Below are 19,338 nucleotides of genomic sequence, written 5' to 3' on the forward strand. Positions count from 1 at the left end.
GGAGACGGTACATCAGTGTAAGACAGAAAGAGTACAAGAAGGTGTTAAAAGGATTGAAAAGGAGAAAGTCATATCTATAAACACCAACAGCAGCAAATCAATAGGAAGCATTTAGGAGCTAACTGGGAAATCCATACTGTGCAGAACAGAACACAAACACAAAAGTACCGACACTGCCGGAGGTAAGAACTGATAAAAAGAAACATCAATACAAAAGACAGAGACAGAGCAGGGGAAGATCTGCCTCCTTTTCCGCTCTTGTTAGCTACGTGACCTCCCTGGCTCTTCCACATCATTAAACATGGCTGTCTGGAGCAGTATGTCTGATAGCTTCTTTTTTTTTTGAGGAGCCCACTCCAGTTCTGTACGAACCCTTACCCCCCCCCCCCCCCCTCCCCCCCCTAGTTTGGGAGCACTGAGGTCAGAGATGCGGTCTTCCATACGTCTGCTTCTGCTTGATTTAAGAGGTCTGGTTTGAGTTTCTGTGGGCTGCAGAGTGTACTCACCTGGTAGGCCTTTCCCACTGCGTGGTGCGTGTGATGTGGTTCAAATACTGGATTCGTCCAGACGCCGTGCTCCTCTCCTCCCAGCTGGCAGCAGAAACATACACAGGCGCAGCAGTGAGCGGACATGGTTAAGCAGCCGCAGAACCATGGCGTAGTGTTCAGTCTCACTGCGCCGTCTCACCACAAACATCCTCATGCAAATATCATATTCCGTACATCCTCACCCCGTGCTTGAAGGCAGCATTTATCGTTTAGGATTTACTACAGACTCTCGGAAAAAAAACTCCTTCTGAGATGATAAGAGATTTCCCCCAAGTCACTCACCCATCTGGGAGATCATTGTCAAACAGCCGACTGCAGTCCACCACGGGGCCTCCTGTGCCTATCCGGTCCCTCGACTGCAGGCTCACTGCAGCAACACATGGCAGACAGATGCACACGCCGTTACTAGACAGCAGATTACAGGACAGGCACAGATATTGTATGCAAGCACAAAACAGAGCGATATATCTTTATGAGTAACAGGAATGGGGTTGAATGTTTATCATCAGTGGTATCCTGGAGGGTCTGCTTAAAAAGGAAGTTGCATTTTCATCTTTTCCTTCTGCCGGGAGGGTCTGCTATTAATCCTGCATTTTATATGAAGACTGCGATAAATGTGAGGGATATTTGAGCAACGAAATTGGGCACACTCGAGCATTTCTGCCCTAGATACTCGGCATATTACTGTTCATTTAATCAGCTATTTATTTTGTTTAGTCTCGTTTTATTTTACTACTAGTCTCCGCATTTTAGTTTCATCTTAGTCAAAGAACTATTTTAGTTTTGTTAATAAAAACTGTTGACATTTAAGTCTTTAGATTTAATTTAACATTTCACTAAAATACTAGCATAAAGAGAAATATTTGTAAAGTTTTTATATTCTGAACTACATTTTAGTCTCGTCTTTTTTCCTCAACAAATATTGCCTGTTGATATGGTTACAGTTAGTGTTTCATGGTCATCGTCTCGTCTTAGTCGTGGAAAAATAGGTTGTTTTTTGTTTACGAAAACAATAAATACAGTATATAGATATATACACAGAGACACAGACACATATATATATATATATATGCATATATGTCATTACAAGCACCATGATTACTACGAGAACTGTCAGCGCAACGAATAAAAGACGACGAGATAATTTTAAGGAAAATACTGAAATGACTTTAAAATAGTTAACCTTGGCATTAACTTTGTTTCCTTTTGCTGTAAATGCTGCCCATTAGTGGTTAGTATACCACCCTCCTTGAATATTTCATACAAAGTTAATGAAGGACAACATGCTGTACATCTGACCTCACGGTGAAGCCGACGGTCCGTGGAAAACATCCCAGAAATGCTATTTTAGGTTTTAGTGCAACTCCACTTACATTCTAATCAAAGTGACAGTTTGTTCTAATCTTTTTGTGCCACCGTCCTTGTTTTGTGTGTCCATACGTACTTACCCACTATCTGGCCTCTGACCGTGTCACTGTCACTGGGACTCAGCTTGTTCAAGTCTAGTCTCTGGTCTGTACAGAGAGGATGGAAAGAAGAAGGAAAGAGAAAGAGAGACAACACCGTGAGACAAACAGGAAGTGAGAAGAAAAGATGAAAGAGTAGAAAAGAGAGGAAGGAGGATTCATCAGTGTCAGAGATTTACATGTAAAACAGCATGTGTTGCATTTTATTCCTCCATGGACAGGTCCCATAGCTCTGTATCATTTACATCACTCAGAAGAATGAGAGACGGATAATGAGGGAGAGAGGAATTGACTCTGTCTGGCTGTGCCCTGGAACAGATGGTCTGCTCTGTGGAACAGCCACGGGCTGTAAAAATCTCACTGAGCATCGGTACAGAGCAGGCTGCAGTTCAAATGCAGAGGTCAAACATTTGACAAAGGACAAAGCCTGCACTATTCCACTCAGTCTTAGCATGGACATGAACTTCTGCCAAAGTCTGGAAACTCTTTGTCTGAACTTCTTAAAGTCTGCGGAATTTGAGAGTGAGGGAGAAAGAGAGGGATCAGGCGAAGAAAAAAAGAACAGACTTAAAAAAGAAAAGAAAAAAAAGAAATGTCCAAGTTGCCTGCAGACATGAGAAATGCCACTATCTGCTCTCTGTTGTCTGGGTGTCATGCAGATCAGCTCAGGATGTCAGTCTAGACTAAACATGGACCAAAACAGGCAACGGTCAAACCGTTACAAGGCTGGCCGGGGGTCAGCAGCCACAGAGAAAACATGAACACACACACACAGACACACACACACACACAGACACACACACACACAGACAAACACACACACACAGACACACACACACACAGACACACAGACACACACACACACACACAGACAAACACACACACACACTTTGAGCTGCATTAAAGTACATACATCTCAATGCAGTCATATATACATAAGACTCTCTGCACTAATACATAAATGTCTCTACGGCCGGTGGGGGGGACAAAACTGAAACCGCTGGTAAACGCTCACACAAAACAAAAGAATGACAAATACTCACGGGGGGAGAGTAACCACAACAGAGCGAACGCAACATATCTACGCTTTACACTTTAATAGCTCTACAATTATGCATGTCTGCTTGAAATGACCGGTTGTCTAGATCGGCAGACGGAGATAGAAGGAGGTTAGTCACAAGGGCATTTGGTGTGTATGTGAGCGCATGGCTGCCAGTCTACGGAGGAGACTGAAGGGGAAACTAAAGGGGTGAGGAGGAGGCCAGGAGAGAAAGGAAATGCAGACGCAAACCACTCACAGCTGTGGCACAAGGTTCAGGTTTCCTGTGTTGCTCCAGCAAAACAACAATGTCAGGGGCTTCAAGGAAAAGCTGGTGGGATTCTTTCACGTTTCTGCCAACAAAGCCGGCGGGCCCCGGCGAGCAGGTACCGGCTCACTACGCAGGGAAAATCACTCCAGACCGTTTTGTTGAAGCTACAACTGTCTGGCACTGCTTTTACTAGGAGCCATGTACTAAAGCCTCCGTCTCATTTATCCAGTTAGCTTCTGACGTGAGACATTTCTACTGTAATTGCAGGGTGATGTTGATTGGCCCTTCCTGTTCTGGCAGGGGCAGAGTGTTGACCCCTCTCACACACAGCTCTGGCCTCTGTCAGACCTAGTGAGGGGGACAGGACACTAAAAAGGAGTTACTCTATGTTCTGTCATTTAGGCTTGACAGCAGCACTGTGGTATTCACTTCTGCTTCTTATCACAGGCACAAGGCTGGCTTGATGGATACGGACTCATTTTACCATTAGGGCAATTAAAGATTCAAGAGTTGGTAGAGAGAATAATGAACTGACAAATAGCTCGCTAATGTAAAACAAAACTCGGCATGTGTAGTTTGGCAACAAAGTCTGTGCTGCAACTTTACAACAATTTAATTTTCAGAACAAGATAAAAGAGCTGAGAAATAAATAGTCTGAACTTCAGCACAGCTGACTGCATACTCAGTGATTTAATCATCAGCACAATAAACACAGAGTTCTGTAAAACAACAACTTTGACATGAAAGAGCACAAACAAATGTGTGTTTGTTGTCTAAGAAAAATACAATTACAGCATTTTACCCTTCCGGACATTCCCATGCACAGATATTAAGGCGTCGTAAGAATCCAAAAGAGGGTAATATCTTAGGATTCAAACTTCGCACAACTTAATCCATTTAAAAGTTGAAGGAGTTTTCTTTAGTATAGATTTACAACTGGTGATTGCCGATATATATTGGCGCAGGCGTGTATGCAGTGCATGCAGAAAAGCTCTGGCAGGGTGCTGGGGAGAAAGAGTTTTAACCAGAAGCGGCTTTACAAAAATGTTGCGCTTTGAAACAAAGACACTGGGTGCAGCACTTTCCCTCTGGGACGGCTGCATGCTCCCTTTACTCATAGAAAACAATTCAAAAGAGACATATTCGTTCAAATTCCCCTATTGTGTGCATCCTTGAGGCCTTTGCAGAGCTGCCTTTTGGAATATTTTTAAAATGTGCCCTCGTTTGGTGCATTGCTTCCTTTCGGTCTTTGCTTGTCGACTATCGTGGGGGCGTGTCTGTCTTTGTGCACCATACATTCACACATTGTAAATACATTGATCTTAAGAGCTACTATTGGTCAAAAACTCCACAGGGTGCCTTTGATATGCAACGTGGCTCCTTCTACTGGTGTCCAACCAAAGTCCCATTCAGCTTAGAGATTTCAAAATGTAATAATAAGAAAATGGAGTAATACTGACACTTACAGCCTGTGTCTTTAAGGCGGTTGATAGCGTTGGACAGAAGGCGGACACAGCCCAGGAACCCAGCCCCTTGCTTCTTGTGAATCTTCTTGTGATTCCACACGCTGATGGTGATAGAGTCCGATTTCCCGATGTATCTGAGGAGAAAGGGAGAGGAAGATATAATTCTTATTCAATGGCTCTCTCATAAGACACCATGAGAATCACGGTGACTGCGTGAAACATAATTGCTAATCTAATCAAAGCTGTTTAGAGATGTAACAGCTGACGTGTTGACAAGAGTCAGGATGTCCCCAGCAGCGCAGGAGAGACACACATCCCCCACAGAGGATACCACGTCACAGGGACACATTACAAGACAGTTGGGACATGGAGGCGGAAGAGGAAGAGGAAGGAGGGGTGCCCGAGAGGGATTTTCCAGACGCTGTATGTGAACATGTAATTCTGACCCTGAGTGGCTGCGACTGAGACGGAGCACCACAAGCAGACTGTGAGCCTGTGAATCATTTATCCACAGCAGCCCTCCCCACATATCAGGAGTGAGAGAGGAGACATGCAGTAGAGAGATGACATGAAATATATATACAGTCACATGATGAGCAGCAGCAGACTGCTGCAACTGTGAACGTATCTCAAAGTATCTGTCAGACTGTGGAGAAAGTGTCTAAAAATGGCATTTTAAATAAAGGGGGCAACAAGCGAACTGCTTTTGGTTCGTGTTTACGGGACATGTCAGGACAAATGAAGGCAGATATTTATAATATATGAAAAGCACAAATGACCAGCTTGATTAAAAACAACTCCAAACAGCTTAATTGGAAATGTAATGGGGTATAAACAGTCAGCAATCATGCTTTCTAAATATTACATAATTCAAGGGATGTTTGCTTCTGAATAAACTATTTTGAATCAGTTCAGGAGACATTTGTAAACTATACTGTAAACATATGAGACATACTGCATTCACATCAGCTGGAATATCACAGTAACTGCTACATGTTCATGTTAACTGAAGACGTGCTGGACAAGTTGCATGAGGTAGGAGACGATTGCTTATTATGTCCATATATGTACTTTGCTTTAGACGCATATTAATTCTGTATACAAGATAAATAAAACAAAACATGTCATAACGTATGGCTGAACTAGTGTGGATCACATAAGCCCGGTTTCCATCCAAATGAGACGCAATTTTAACCAAAATTTGAGAAAATAGCAAAAAGAAAACACGAATGAATGTTTGTTTCTATCCACTACCATTATTATCTCAGACGAGCAAAGATATTTCAAGATTTATTTAAAATGTTCAGTTTTCCCACCAGGGTTTTTAAATGTGCAAATTGAAAATATTCCTAAAATATAATTATATTATATATATATATATATATAAAAAGACTACAATTTTTACAGAACGAAAGAATACAAGAGTCTACAGCCAAGCTAGCTTCTCTGAGTCTGTACTAAAAGCGTGTATAATGATGACAATCTTAATTTGGTGTGTTAAAATGCTAATATTTGCCAATTAGCACTAAAGACATGGTACGGATAATGGTGATGGGAATGTCATTAGTTTTGCAGGTATTTGTTCATTAAACAAATTATTGAACAATTGGAAGTTTGACCTGATGATGGCGCTAGATAAAAAAAGGGAACATAAATATGTGAACGAAATGTAATGACAAGTCATTCAATATTTTTCGAGATGGTGTCGCTAAACAAAAAGTCTAGGGTAGGGATTAAACGATATAGATTTGACCACAGAGCACAATAATAAAACAAACACTGAATAAGTTGATCGAGGTAAATTTCCATCATCGGGATAATCGTGAATATCCTCACACGGGTTATCATGGTACAGAAGTGAAAAATAATGCCGTATTAAAAAAATACACACATCAAAAAGATCAAACTCACACAATGTTGCCATTTTAATTTTTCCTTTAATCCATGAATTTCTGTATAAAACTTCATGCCGACCGCTAGCATGGCAAAAAACAACAATTCCAAAAACAACTTGCCCACTATGCAAGTAAAGAACATGGTCAGGTGACTATATCATATACAGACAGCCTATATGTAGGGAATAAGATCAGAGACTGTTTCCTGATCGTCTGCCTCCTCCATGCTCTCGTCGCTCCTTCTCGTGTGTCCGGCAGGGTTGAGGGTGTGATAAAATCTCACCATGTGAACCTGTTGTGGCACATCTGCTCGGGTGGGCTCCCTCTTTCAGTCGAAAACTAATCATCTGTACGGTTCACAAAACTGCTTCCCACTGTAATTATCATGCTGCTTACCAAAAGGGTTATGAAACAATGGGGCTGTGAGTAAGACGTCTGGACATTTTGAGTCAATGCCAAATGCCTGTCTGGGGTGCGATGTGAGAGAGCTGCAATGTCAGACAGACGTGACGGGAGGGAAGTATTACAACCGAACCCCAGTCATCTGGATCACCCTCCACGTAATAAAATTCATTAGTCTGGCTAAGATTTTTAATACCAGTCATAGGCAATCACACACACACAATCACACACACACACACACACAATCTCACACACACAATCACACACACAATCTCACACACACACACACACACACACACACTAAAAGGAAAAAGCTGCAGATTTAAAGAGTCAGATGTGCTTTCCAAATACATCCTTTTATTTGGCAGACTGCATTCATACAAAAGGCATCTTTGGCACTGCTTTTACTAGCTTTTCCCTGCAAGTTTCTGCCAAGAACATATGGTCAAAGTAAAAGCAAAACATTTAATTACAGCAACACTAAAGTCACAATCTGAGATACAAAGAGAAGAAAAGGCCCCATAATAACACTCACTGCTTCGGACTGTGGCCTGCTGATCTTCTCAAGTTGATTGACAGCTCTCTTATGCTTGCTCTGCATTGTGCCACATAGTTTCCTAATTCTACTACACAGTAACACCGAGGACCTAATAAAGCCAATAATGGTGCTTAACTGAGGGTTTCCATAGCAATTCAGCTTGGATGGTGAGAGGAAAATGGATGGATGAGTGGGCTGTAAATAAATTGAGTCTAGACTGGGTACTTAACATTGCAGATGTATAATTTAATAACACCATATTTGAAGAACTCCTAATTAACCAAATGTGATTGAGTGCACATTAGAGGGAGAATCCAAAAATGCTTGAAAACACTTCATGACACCGACTGTGAAAATGAAGGTCCTCTAAAAAATTAAATAATCATTACAATAGCAATGAATCAAAGTGTGCTCGTCCTCTACAACTCAGGAGTGGTAGTTATGCTAATCCTTCCTTCATTTAAACCATATCCCGTCGTTAGTGATGGTCTGTTTTACACACTTGGTGCTGGGCAGAATGAGGCTGCGGTCGAATATTCAAAATAATGTGTCTTTTCCACTTTCACTCGCGCCATTTTCCATCCAGGTGAAGGGAAGATGTAAAGGAGAATTCATAAAAAGACAACCGCGGTTTTATAAACACACAGAAAATGAGCACAGTGACTCAATGCTGTACAATTCAAGGATTCCTGTCCAAAGCAGAATCACACATCCTAAGAAGAATGTTTACAATGTATCCATAGTGTAAAATTTAACAGCGACGGCTGATGTTATCGACGGCCGAATGGTGCTTCACTTTAAATCCTGATGCCGCAAGGGATTGTGGGACGGCACAATCCTTTGGTGAAGGATGGTCCAGTGTATCCAATGCTAAAGGAGATAAGAAAGGAAGCATTGAAGCACCTTTCCTTTGCATTTAGAGACTTCAAACAACTCTTATCATGGCCGCCACTGAGTTACTTCTGGCTCATTTCACTCAGTTAGGAACCTAAGCAAAAGAATATTCCACCGCAGCCTGAGTGTGAGAGGCAGGCAGCCACATAGACTGTCTGCTATCCGTGGCATGCCGGCCACATCCTGCAACAATGCTCAAGGGTCACAGTTCACGGGCCAGTTTGCTGTTTCCTGGACAGACACACACACACAAACAAATGGAAAAAAGATTCCCTGCCAACAGCTTTAATGCACTCGGAACACCAGGTGTTGCAGGCTCTATTTTAATAAGTGAGAGCCAGCCAGACTGCTCAATTAAAAATCTCTCTCCTCCAACATACCACCTGAGAGTCCTTCTGCTGGCCATGAGGATAAACACTACAGACCGTAAAGGGGGTATCACTGGCTGCACATAAACTCCAGTCAGCGACGTCTGCAGGCTCTTGGGACACATTAGCGCAGAGAAGCTCCACTGAGCCGCGAGTCTGTGTTCTCCTCTCCATCGATCCATCTCTAAAAAGGTGCGTGTGACTTTTTCCCCTCTTGTCAAACGTGACACAAGCACCTAATTTAACAGCCATGTCGGGAGAGGGTCATGTATCCCCAGCAACCAAACAAACGGAGACATGTGCTTCCTCTCGCTGTTGGCTATGCACGACGGTTGGATAAACACCGGGGCGAATACTGGAAACTTTCACTCTCACATTTTCACTCACGCGCTCCATCTCTGTTTTTTTCCAGGTTGCTTTCACAGGACAAACCATCTTTGGGAAAGGCAATCAGGGTACAACAAGACATGCACGTGTTTCACTCAATGGAAGAAAATACTATTGAGACGCCCCTCCTTTTCGGTTTCTTTAAACACTGCTCCAAGGAACGTTTTTTTAAGACTATTTGCTGGTGCTGAAAGGTTATGTCATTACAGAGTATGTAGATAAGTGAGAGAACAGATGCAAGATCTGTTACTGTTTAGGTCCCGTTAATGACATAGCCTGACACTTCTCAGAGTGCTTACTTATTGAGGTTAATAAAGAAAAAAGCAGGGCTTCAAACTGCCGTTTGCAATCAGATTAAGTCTTTGGGAAGGTGGGAGGTATTCAAATAAACAGAAAAGGCATCAGATTGTTGTTCCGTCTTTGAAAACAAATGTGTTAAAGTGCCTGGGACTCACAGGTCATAGTGTTGATTCCACTTGGGGTCAAGTGTGTTCCTCACAGTGTCTGTCGAGTGGCATTGACCTGAACCGTCCACAACAACCTTGGCAAAGGGATCAGGGAGGCCTGCAGGGAGAGAGGAAAACAGAACCCTCGCTCAGCCTCGGCCACATTCATCAAGAACAAATAACAGATAAACAACTTAACAAGACACAAATGACAACATTACACAGCGGTGTTAGCTTGCTACATGGCAGATGCTGTGGTGTCTACAACACTGTTGTTCCGCTATGGGAGCAGTCACAGATAACTCATTGTTTACTTACACAATTTTTCTTGTACTTTGATTCCAAAATGAGATCCTTTGGAGACAAAAGTACAGTTGTGGATGACTAAAGATGCATTGAATTTGTTGCTCTCAATACATTAAAGGGATAGTTCAGATTTTTTAAAAGTGGGATTTAATGAGGTACTTATTCAGAGTCAGTGTATTACCTACAGTAGATGGATTATGGAGAAACGGACAGGAGTACTGGCACAGGAGCTAAGCAACGTACTGCTGTGGAAAAGGGCAGCAGCAAAACATATCTTAGCCACCTTAAAAAAAAACTAAATCAGTTTAAATGTACGCTGTATTTAGAATATTTTGACCGCTTTAGCCGTCAGCCCTTTCAGATGGAGAACTGAAGATGTTATCTATGCTCTCTTCAAAGCCACCATACTCCATTGAAATAAATATTCTCACAGAACACGGGGGTTGCTGTTCTACCGCACTAAAGTCACACAATTACACAAACAAACTAACAGATCATGGCAGCCTGCATGTTCTGAGAGGTAAAATGACTGTTTTTGTTAATGGAGTCTGGTGCCTTTTTAGAGAGCATAATTGGACGCAACGGCTTCAGTTCCCCGTCAGAAAAGACTGATAGTTTAAGTGTACGCTATATTTAGAATATTTTCACCTAATATTTAATTTTTTAGGTGGGCCTGCTTTTAGGGGGCTAAAACTATTTCCTGCTTCTGTGCTGGCACTACAGTCCATTTCTCCAAACTGGGGGCGTGTTGACCGCCATCTACTGTAATTAATACACCGAATATGGAAAAGTACATCAAACAACCCCACTTAAATCATCCGAACTATCCTTTAAGCTGGTCTGGTGTGGAAAGAAACACAAACACCACATGATAATAATGAAACTATTAGCAGATTCAGTCACAAAAATCTATCGGTTATAAAGTTTGTTAGTGAAACATGGTATGAGTTGGCTGCAGTATTGTGTAAAGGTGTTGGCTTTTCTCCATTTTTGATTATTGGAAACAGAACGGCAACATAATGACAAAACAGACAAACGCATAATTGATTAAGTTAAGAAATAAGGACACAGACAGAAGGACACACATCTATGGTCTCAGTCCTGCTCTACACCACCTCCCTAACAGAGTGTTTGCTCAGCTCCTGAGCGCTGGAATGGCAGGAATGGGCACCACAGAAACCACCTGAGTGAGCAGAAGACATGCTCATTCACCATGACAGCCCGACCCAAACACACCCAAACACTCCCAACACCAAAGACACCCACACACAGGAGTTATTAAGTCTTAAGTGGAGAAAATCAACTGGGTGTGTTATGCTAAGTGGTTGGGGAAAAGTGGTCCAAAATGGAAATATAGTCACTGTATGTTATATGTTATAACCTTTCTCAACAACATTAGAGCGTAAATGAGTTGGGCTTTTCAAACATGGGAAATCCTGCTATAAATAAGCAATAGATTCCTTTTCCATTGCCAGTAGACCGTGGATAAGAGGCGAGTAGAGAGCAGTAGACTGTTACTTATTCAGTCTCTCTTTTCAATTCTCAACCAGTGTTCGTGATTGTTGGAACAGTGGCAAGAAATAACTTGTTTTTTCAAACTGGTAAAATTATTTTAGAAAAATAAGTGAGGAGGATTTAAAAAGCACGGTTCATTTAACAATCAAAGCATTTTTCATTTCAAAACTTGTCATTCTTTTTTGGACATTACCATACGAAAGAAGTATAAATACATATTGTTTTTATCTTTCAACACAGTTCCCACCACTAAGTCAGTGTATTCGCAGCTTCGTACACACAGTAGTGACGGTTGTGATGAGCTTTACGACTTGTGAATCTGAGGAGAGCATATTAATTGTACGTTTTTTACGTTAATAAAATTAGAATAATGGTATTATATTATATTTAACATACATTTACTTGAACACATGTCATAGCATCATGCTGGAAAACGCGGGAATATTTGCCACCCTGGCGTTATGTTTCCATCACTGCCGATCGGAGCGATAAATGCCCGTGACTACTGCGGAGTCATTTGTCCCGGGTATAAATGCTGATTGCAACATTTTTCACTGAAGACTAAAAACTTTGTTATGGATACAGTATGTCAGGAACTATACTTGCACTGGGTGTTTATGTTTAAAGTAACAGGCCTCTATGTAGACGACACTCTCCTACCTCCAAGGTCATATGTAGTAAATCATCCACATCTGCTGAAATGGCTAAAAGAGGAGATCGTAGTGCGTCGTTGAAAGCTTGCAGGAGCTAAACTTTATCGCCCCAAAGTCACGTTTCTTTTCTCGATCTCAAGAGGTCATTAGTGTGCATGCATCATATACCCACAACCACAAACAGCTTCATTATAAACAGCTGCGATTGTCAGATACTTACGGAAGAAGTCCTTCTTCACCAGGTTTTTGGCGCAGAGGACTGAAAAAAAAAAAAAGAAAGGAAGAATTGAGCATCAATTATACAAACATTAAAAACCCAAGCAGTAAATCAGGGTTTTATTTTTCAAATTTAGACGTGTATGCTAGAAAAGTAGTGGGGATGTGTATGGGTGGACCGCAGCAACTGTCTACTTCAGGATTCAAGTAGGAAAACAACTGCATTGTGTCAGAAAAACACAAACTTTGTCTTTCCACAATGTGCATCAAGACTCCCCATCACCAGCAACAGCAGAGGAAACAACTCCTTAGCTATAGGTTTGAAGTCGAAGCTTTACAGCAATCAACACTTATTGAATCATTCGCACTTATACAAATTCAGACTTTGAACTAGAGGAGGGCATGTTTTGTCTCCGTCTCCCTTCCCAGAGCAGCAGCCTGCCCGAAGCAGAGAGCTTGACCCTGTTGATCTACTCTGAGCCGCGGAGACGGAGGCGGTTGCTGAGGTGATGAGGCAGAGCCACGTACACCCTCCTCCTGTGTACGTGTGGATGGATGAGGAAGCTCAGTCACCACCTGGGCGTCTGGAGTTGCAGTTACAGCCTATGAGTCAGGCGCATGGTAATACATTTTTGGCTGAACTTCTTTCTGTGTAAACATTTTCTGAGGAACAGACACTAATTGGTCTGGATATTGATTTGGCTGAGTTATTAGTTTGAAATAGGATGGTACTACAATAATATTACTGTGCTGTGTAACAGTATATAGTTAGTTCAGTTATAGTATAGTTTTATATTTAACACTGATTTTGTTTCTAATAATAGTTAATCGTTTTTCTAGGTTTGTGGCTTCTAGGTTGTGTATGTAAAAAAGAAAAATGCATTAAATACATATTTTGGGAGTGGAATGATGCACCACTGTTTAATAAGCCATTCATTATTATCTCCGCCAAGGTTTGTCTTACTGTCGGCAGGATTATGTAAAAACTACTGGCCTGATAGAGCCCATTACATTCTGGAGCGGATCCGAATCACGGGACAAATAAAACACATTAAGTTTCACTTTTGTTAACGTTATGAAATAGGGCCTTTGTGCTACATTCATGTGGCGTTGCAATTATCAGAAACATTTGTTCCGGACTGAGAAAATTCACAGAAACGGCTATCAACGTATTGTTTTAACACTATGAGATATAAAATACCACCACTTTAAATCTTGTGTTTACCAGAGATGTGTTTAAAAAGAAATCAAAAAGTCATTCAGCATGAAAAAACATAACAATCTGCTAAATCGACAAAATCAACTAAAACTAAAAGGACCAATTCATTGACTAATCCACAAATAAGAAGGGCAGCCCTGGTTGTTTGTGCTTCCTCTGGCCTTGCCCACTCCCTTCATGTGCAGGTGAGAGTGCTCAGACTTCACTTTGTGAACACAAATAGACAAAGGCACACCCATAGTGGTAGACTGCAGCCACTGCCCATTCATCTGCACCTCTCACCTCATGCCACACACACACACACACACACACACACACACACACACACACACACACACACACACACACACACACACACACAACACACACACACACACACACACACACACACACACACACACACACACACACACACACACACACACACAAATCACTGGCTTCACCCGTGTGAAACACACCATCTACATATGCATGGTGTTTACAGATGCACAAGGCGCACACACGCACACAAGATTGTGGATGCACACCCTCCTGGGGGGATGGGGGGGTGCAGAACATGCTCGACAGACGAGGAAGAATTTCTTTCCGCAAACATCCCTGGGAATGTGTTACGTTCCAGTGAAACCCACCTCATTTCTAAAACATCTGGTATGCATCGCTTTTGGTCGCGCTCTTCCTGAACACACAGACGGACGTGCACATTCACACACACACACACACACACACACACACAGGCCCCCTGAGAAAACTCGTTCTCCACTAATCTAATTAATTACTAAGAGGCACAGAGGAATAAGTGTGGATGTGTGTGTGCGCATGTGCACCCTATGATGCTTTAAGAGGTGAAAAAAGTGCAGTAATGTAACAGGTGACCATTGTCTTGGTGTTTCCAAAATGCTTCTGCCCACACGCCACAGACAACATGAGCATAATGTGAATAAAAACAGTGATTTGATGATGTTTCCAGAGGGGGAAAAACAGAGCAGTAGAAGTCTAGAGAGTATAGAGAAAGAAAGTGAACCACTGGGAAATGAGACTCTAAACAAGGTAAAGCCGTGGCAACAAATACCTGGTACAAAGAAATTACACTAAAGCCAAAATGTGACCAGAGTAAGGCATTACATGGCATTACGTGGCATTTCATGGCCCACACTGACATCTTTAAGCAAACTAAGCTGTGCAAAAACCTGCAGACCCTCCTGTGAGTACATAAGCAGTTGTCAACTGGCCACACAGCAGGAAGGCAACACTACAATTATACCTATATAGGATCCTTATGAAAACATGCATGGGGCCCGGATTACAGCTCAAACCAGAAAATGGAGAGAAAACCGCTGGAATGGTACACGCACGGAGACAATGGTGGCAGGGAAGCCAATTAGGAGTCTGAGGCTGCATAAGGAGAGCGAGGACAGCAATCAGGAACCAGTGGAATCCAACCATCACAATGCAGCTTTCATTACACACCGACTAAACAGTCATTATAAAATGTCAGGATGATCTACATAAACTTAATTTCAGCTTTAGTTAAAGATGAGAACAACGGTGCGCCAGTTTATTTTGCCAAAAGTGTGATTTTATGTAATTTATAGGCAGACCTCAGAGGTAAGGCTAACCCTACACTACCACCTCAGCAGACTTACCCTTCTTAAGGACAGACATGTAGATGCAAATGTGTATCATTATATACGCACACAAAACACACAGCAGCATGAAAGCAACTTACCACAGTGAAAGGTCTCACTCTTACCACAGCTATGTGAGCCTCCTGAGACAGCGCTATGCAGCTAAGAGCGTTTCACCTGTCACAGATAGCAGTTTGCTTGGAGAGGTCACAACGTCCACAATCTCTGTAAGACAGGTCCAGGTATGGAGGAGACAAGTCTACTTATTTTAAAGCATTTTTAAAAAACGTTTCAAGTGTAAGTCGTTCCTTATTAACAGTTGTTGGGGCAGAGCGTGACAAGCTTGTTTCATAAGAACTAATCTCTTTAAACAACATAAACTGGAGGCAACAGGACAAGATATCGCAATCGTTTGTGCTCGCATTGTCTACACCGAAATATTGGCCGTTGCCTCCAGAGCCTAAATCGCCATCAGACCGAGATTGCATCAGAACTAGCTAGAAAGACGTGTTGTCCATGTTGGAAATCGAAAGTGTTCAATAGTATTGTAAAGTTGTTACGAACAGCCAAAGTCCAAGTGAAAAGCCAGTCGTCAAAAAATATATTAAGCAGACTACTCCCTTTAGCTAATCTAAAAACAAAATGATGTGTTTTTCCTGAGGTAGAGGACTTGATGCTGCGATTGTTGAGGACTCAAAGCATTCTCAGATCTCTGACATGCAGGGTGGGGTGGTTTTTAGGGACCCTTTGTTGGGAAAGATTGACTTTATGTTTGATGGAGCTTCTGGGGAGTCTCTGCTTCCACCTCTCTGACTATCCTCTTCGCCCTTTGTGTGCATAAATCTAAACTTCTAACTTGCAAAAGTCTCTCTAATGATGTTGTGTTTTATTTCGAACTGCGATGCTCTGAAATTACAAAGCCGCTTCTGAACATTAAAGAAATAAATAAACAGAAAGAGGAGCGAGGGGGATCTGAATGTAGGGCAAGCAGGCAGGAGAGTGGAAAGTGTAAGGAGGGAAACAATGAAAGAAATATCTTATCGTTTTGATCCAATGATGAAAAAATGTAACTCTGTGGCACCGAAAGACTTTATTTTAGGCTCATAATTGAGTTTAGCCTGGCCTACAGATTGCAGTGTAATGGTGAACTCCTTGCAGAGATCTATCATCAGTAGCTAAATGACCCAACATACATTAAGGGGCATTACGTTTTCTTTCCCAAACCAAAAGCTTTGTATAATGACATTAATAGAAAATGGTGGGGCCGCTTTACCTGCCGCCAGCACACAAAAATGCCCCAAAATGAATGCCGTTGTGGGAAATGCGGTCGTGATGACAGAAGCCTTCCCCAAGAAAAGGAAGCGGGCGAGCTTTCACCTACAGGGCAGCATCGTAAATCTGTTGTTTTATTGGTCACCCTGGACCGCCTTTCTCATGCTCACACACCGACAAATATAATTACGTGCTCCCTCTCTCTCCCGGTACATTAAAATGGAAGAGAGACACATATGTCAGCACACACACACACACACACACACACACACATACAGTCAGCCCCACGCATACACATGGCCCTAAGATTAAACAAATGATGGCAAAACTAGAAACATTAAAAGCTCATTTCAGACGCCAGCTAGAATCACATCATTTCTGTTCCATGGCTACACTGTACACAGCGCTGTTCTCAGGGAGTGGCGACTAAATAATGGAGCGGGTTGCCAGAGTTAATATGAGGTGAGGGGTTAGACAGGACACATTCAAAGCTCCGAACTTCAGAGCTAACCTTTGACAAAATTCATTATTATTCCATGAGTAGTAGTAGTAAGTGTGGTGGTGCTGATGGGGATATTATCCGGTCCTCAACATAGAACCACTAAAGCTCACTTTCCAAACTGTTTCACCCTTAATATTAGGGCACGATGTTTCACAACACAAAAATGTGACAATATGCATCATAAAACAAAAAATGGGCTGCTATAGCAACTCAAGCCTATGTTTTTTTTGCTATGTTCTTATCCTTGGAGGGAAATATAAAAGCAGTTTCTCTAAACAACCAATATCTAGTCCTAACATATAGCGAGCAAGCAAATTCTTGGTTTTGGGAAAGACTGAAACAATCTGATGTTTGCTTGTTCTCATCGCGTCCAGTTAGGACGAGGTGTTCAGTGTTTGGAAAAGTCTCCCCAGCCAAGTTCTCACATTTATCTCATCTGTCGATAAGATCGTTTTCATTGCTAATCAATTGATTAATCGTTTAGTCAATAAAATGTCAGATCTCAAACATGTATAATTTACCTAATTTTAGTCTAAGGTGACGTCTTCAAAATTGTTGTTTTAGTCGACTATTATCCAAAAGCAATTACTATCATATATGACAGAAACAGAGCCAATGATCATATTTAAGACCAGAGATATGTCTGGCTTTTTGGATCAATCGACTATCAAAGAAGTTGCAAATGTATTTTCTGCCGAATGAAACCGACTCATTGCAGCTCTGATCTAGTGAATTTTCCAATTTCAGATTTCCTTGATAGATAGAGATATATATATAGATATATAGATATATATATATATCTAGATATATATATATATATATATATATATATATATATATATATATATATATATATATATATATATATATATATATATATATATATATATATATATATATATATATATATATATATATATATATATATATATATCTAGATATATATATATATATATATATATATATATATACTTAATTTAGGGATTTGCTATTTGCTTGAAAAAGCTATGAGAAAAAACTAACATTAAAACAATTAAACTGTCAAAAGACAGTTTAAAAATGAGAATACATTTAATGCATAGAAGAAGAAAAGTCTGTATGACTAGATTCTCTCTCTCTCTCTCTCTCTCTCTCTCTCTCTCTAAAAGCATCGCATAACCCCCCCGTGCATCTCGGCCCATCTAAAATCCTCTGTCGTCATAGCGACGGCAAGTATCAAGGCAAAGCTGAGAGAAGGGTTTCTCTGTGTCGCCTGCGTTTCTCATTCCGGTCGCACTGCCTCCCACAGCCAGGGACTGCAGCGCTGAGACGGGTACTGACATTTAAAAAAAGACAATAAACAAAGAAAGTAGCATTAAGAGTCTTCCTTCACTTGCAGCCATATTTTAGACCAGAATAGGCTTAAGAAAACAAAAAGGCACGAGTATCTGAATGTATCACTAAGTAAACATAACTACTCCGTATTGCAGCTAGACTAAAAGCACATCTTTCCCTAATTGGCTCTTCTGAGCGTGAACAGGAATCACATACTATTCCCTCAATCTGATAAATGACCAAAACCTTTTAGGCTGAAGGCCCACTTGTGACTCTAAATGTGATGGCACGCAGACAACCACACACACACACACACACACACACACACACACACACACACACACACACAACTTGGCAAATGTGTCAGTGGCTAAGTGGAAATATAACCCGGTGGCTCACATTAGGAGCAGGCGGTGTCGTGTGTACGCTCTTGGTGGCTGCAGCTTATTAGTCACATAATGGTTTTCCACATTACTTCCCATACAGGGCTGCTTCCCCAAGGACAGCAGTGAAAGCTTAACAATCACCACACAAACATAACTAATCATCAGCTCCGATTTGCTTAGCGCCTTTCTTTGCCGCCCTTTCTGTTAATAAAAATAGTGGTGAGACAGAGACCTTGGGGTGAAGTTGAAGTTCCACCTGTGGGGATAGGACGGGCCCAGTTTCTCACAGGCTGCCACACAAAGAGCCCTACTGTGCAGGCGAATCAATGAAGTCCGCCAGACGCAAGCCAAACACCTGGCGAGGGAGAGGTCACGTGACGCCTAAAGGGACGGAGGGGAGGGGGCGTTGTCATGGTAGCAATCGTTGGTCGAGACAAGATGGAACTGGGAGTCTACTTTCGTCTGTTGTGAGCAGACACATGCAGCCCACTCTCAGAGTCCCGTTCACACACACAGTAACATGACGAAGCATGGGAAAAGGAAAGAGCACCATGGGGAAAAGAGGGTTCAGTGTAGTCCGTTGCTCTGCGGTTAACCATTACACTGGAGC

General features: G+C 41.8%; 1 protein-coding gene across 1 annotated transcript in view; it reads right to left on the bottom strand.

The window, feature by feature from the left end:
• smurf2 (SMAD specific E3 ubiquitin protein ligase 2) overlaps positions 1 to 19,338 on the bottom strand; it is a 51,304-nt gene that overhangs the window by 17,861 nt on the left and 14,105 nt on the right. Inside the window, 6 exon segments of the mRNA XM_029437478.1 lie at positions 507 to 590; positions 831 to 915; positions 1,997 to 2,062; positions 4,791 to 4,924; positions 9,730 to 9,838; positions 12,415 to 12,453. Of these exon segments, the coding sequence (XP_029293338.1) occupies positions 507 to 590; positions 831 to 915; positions 1,997 to 2,062; positions 4,791 to 4,924; positions 9,730 to 9,838; positions 12,415 to 12,453 (517 nt within the window).

The sequence above is a fragment of the Cottoperca gobio genome, chromosome 8 (genome assembly GCF_900634415.1).
Source record: "Cottoperca gobio chromosome 8, fCotGob3.1, whole genome shotgun sequence".
Lineage (NCBI taxonomy): Eukaryota > Metazoa > Chordata > Actinopteri > Perciformes > Bovichtidae > Cottoperca > Cottoperca gobio.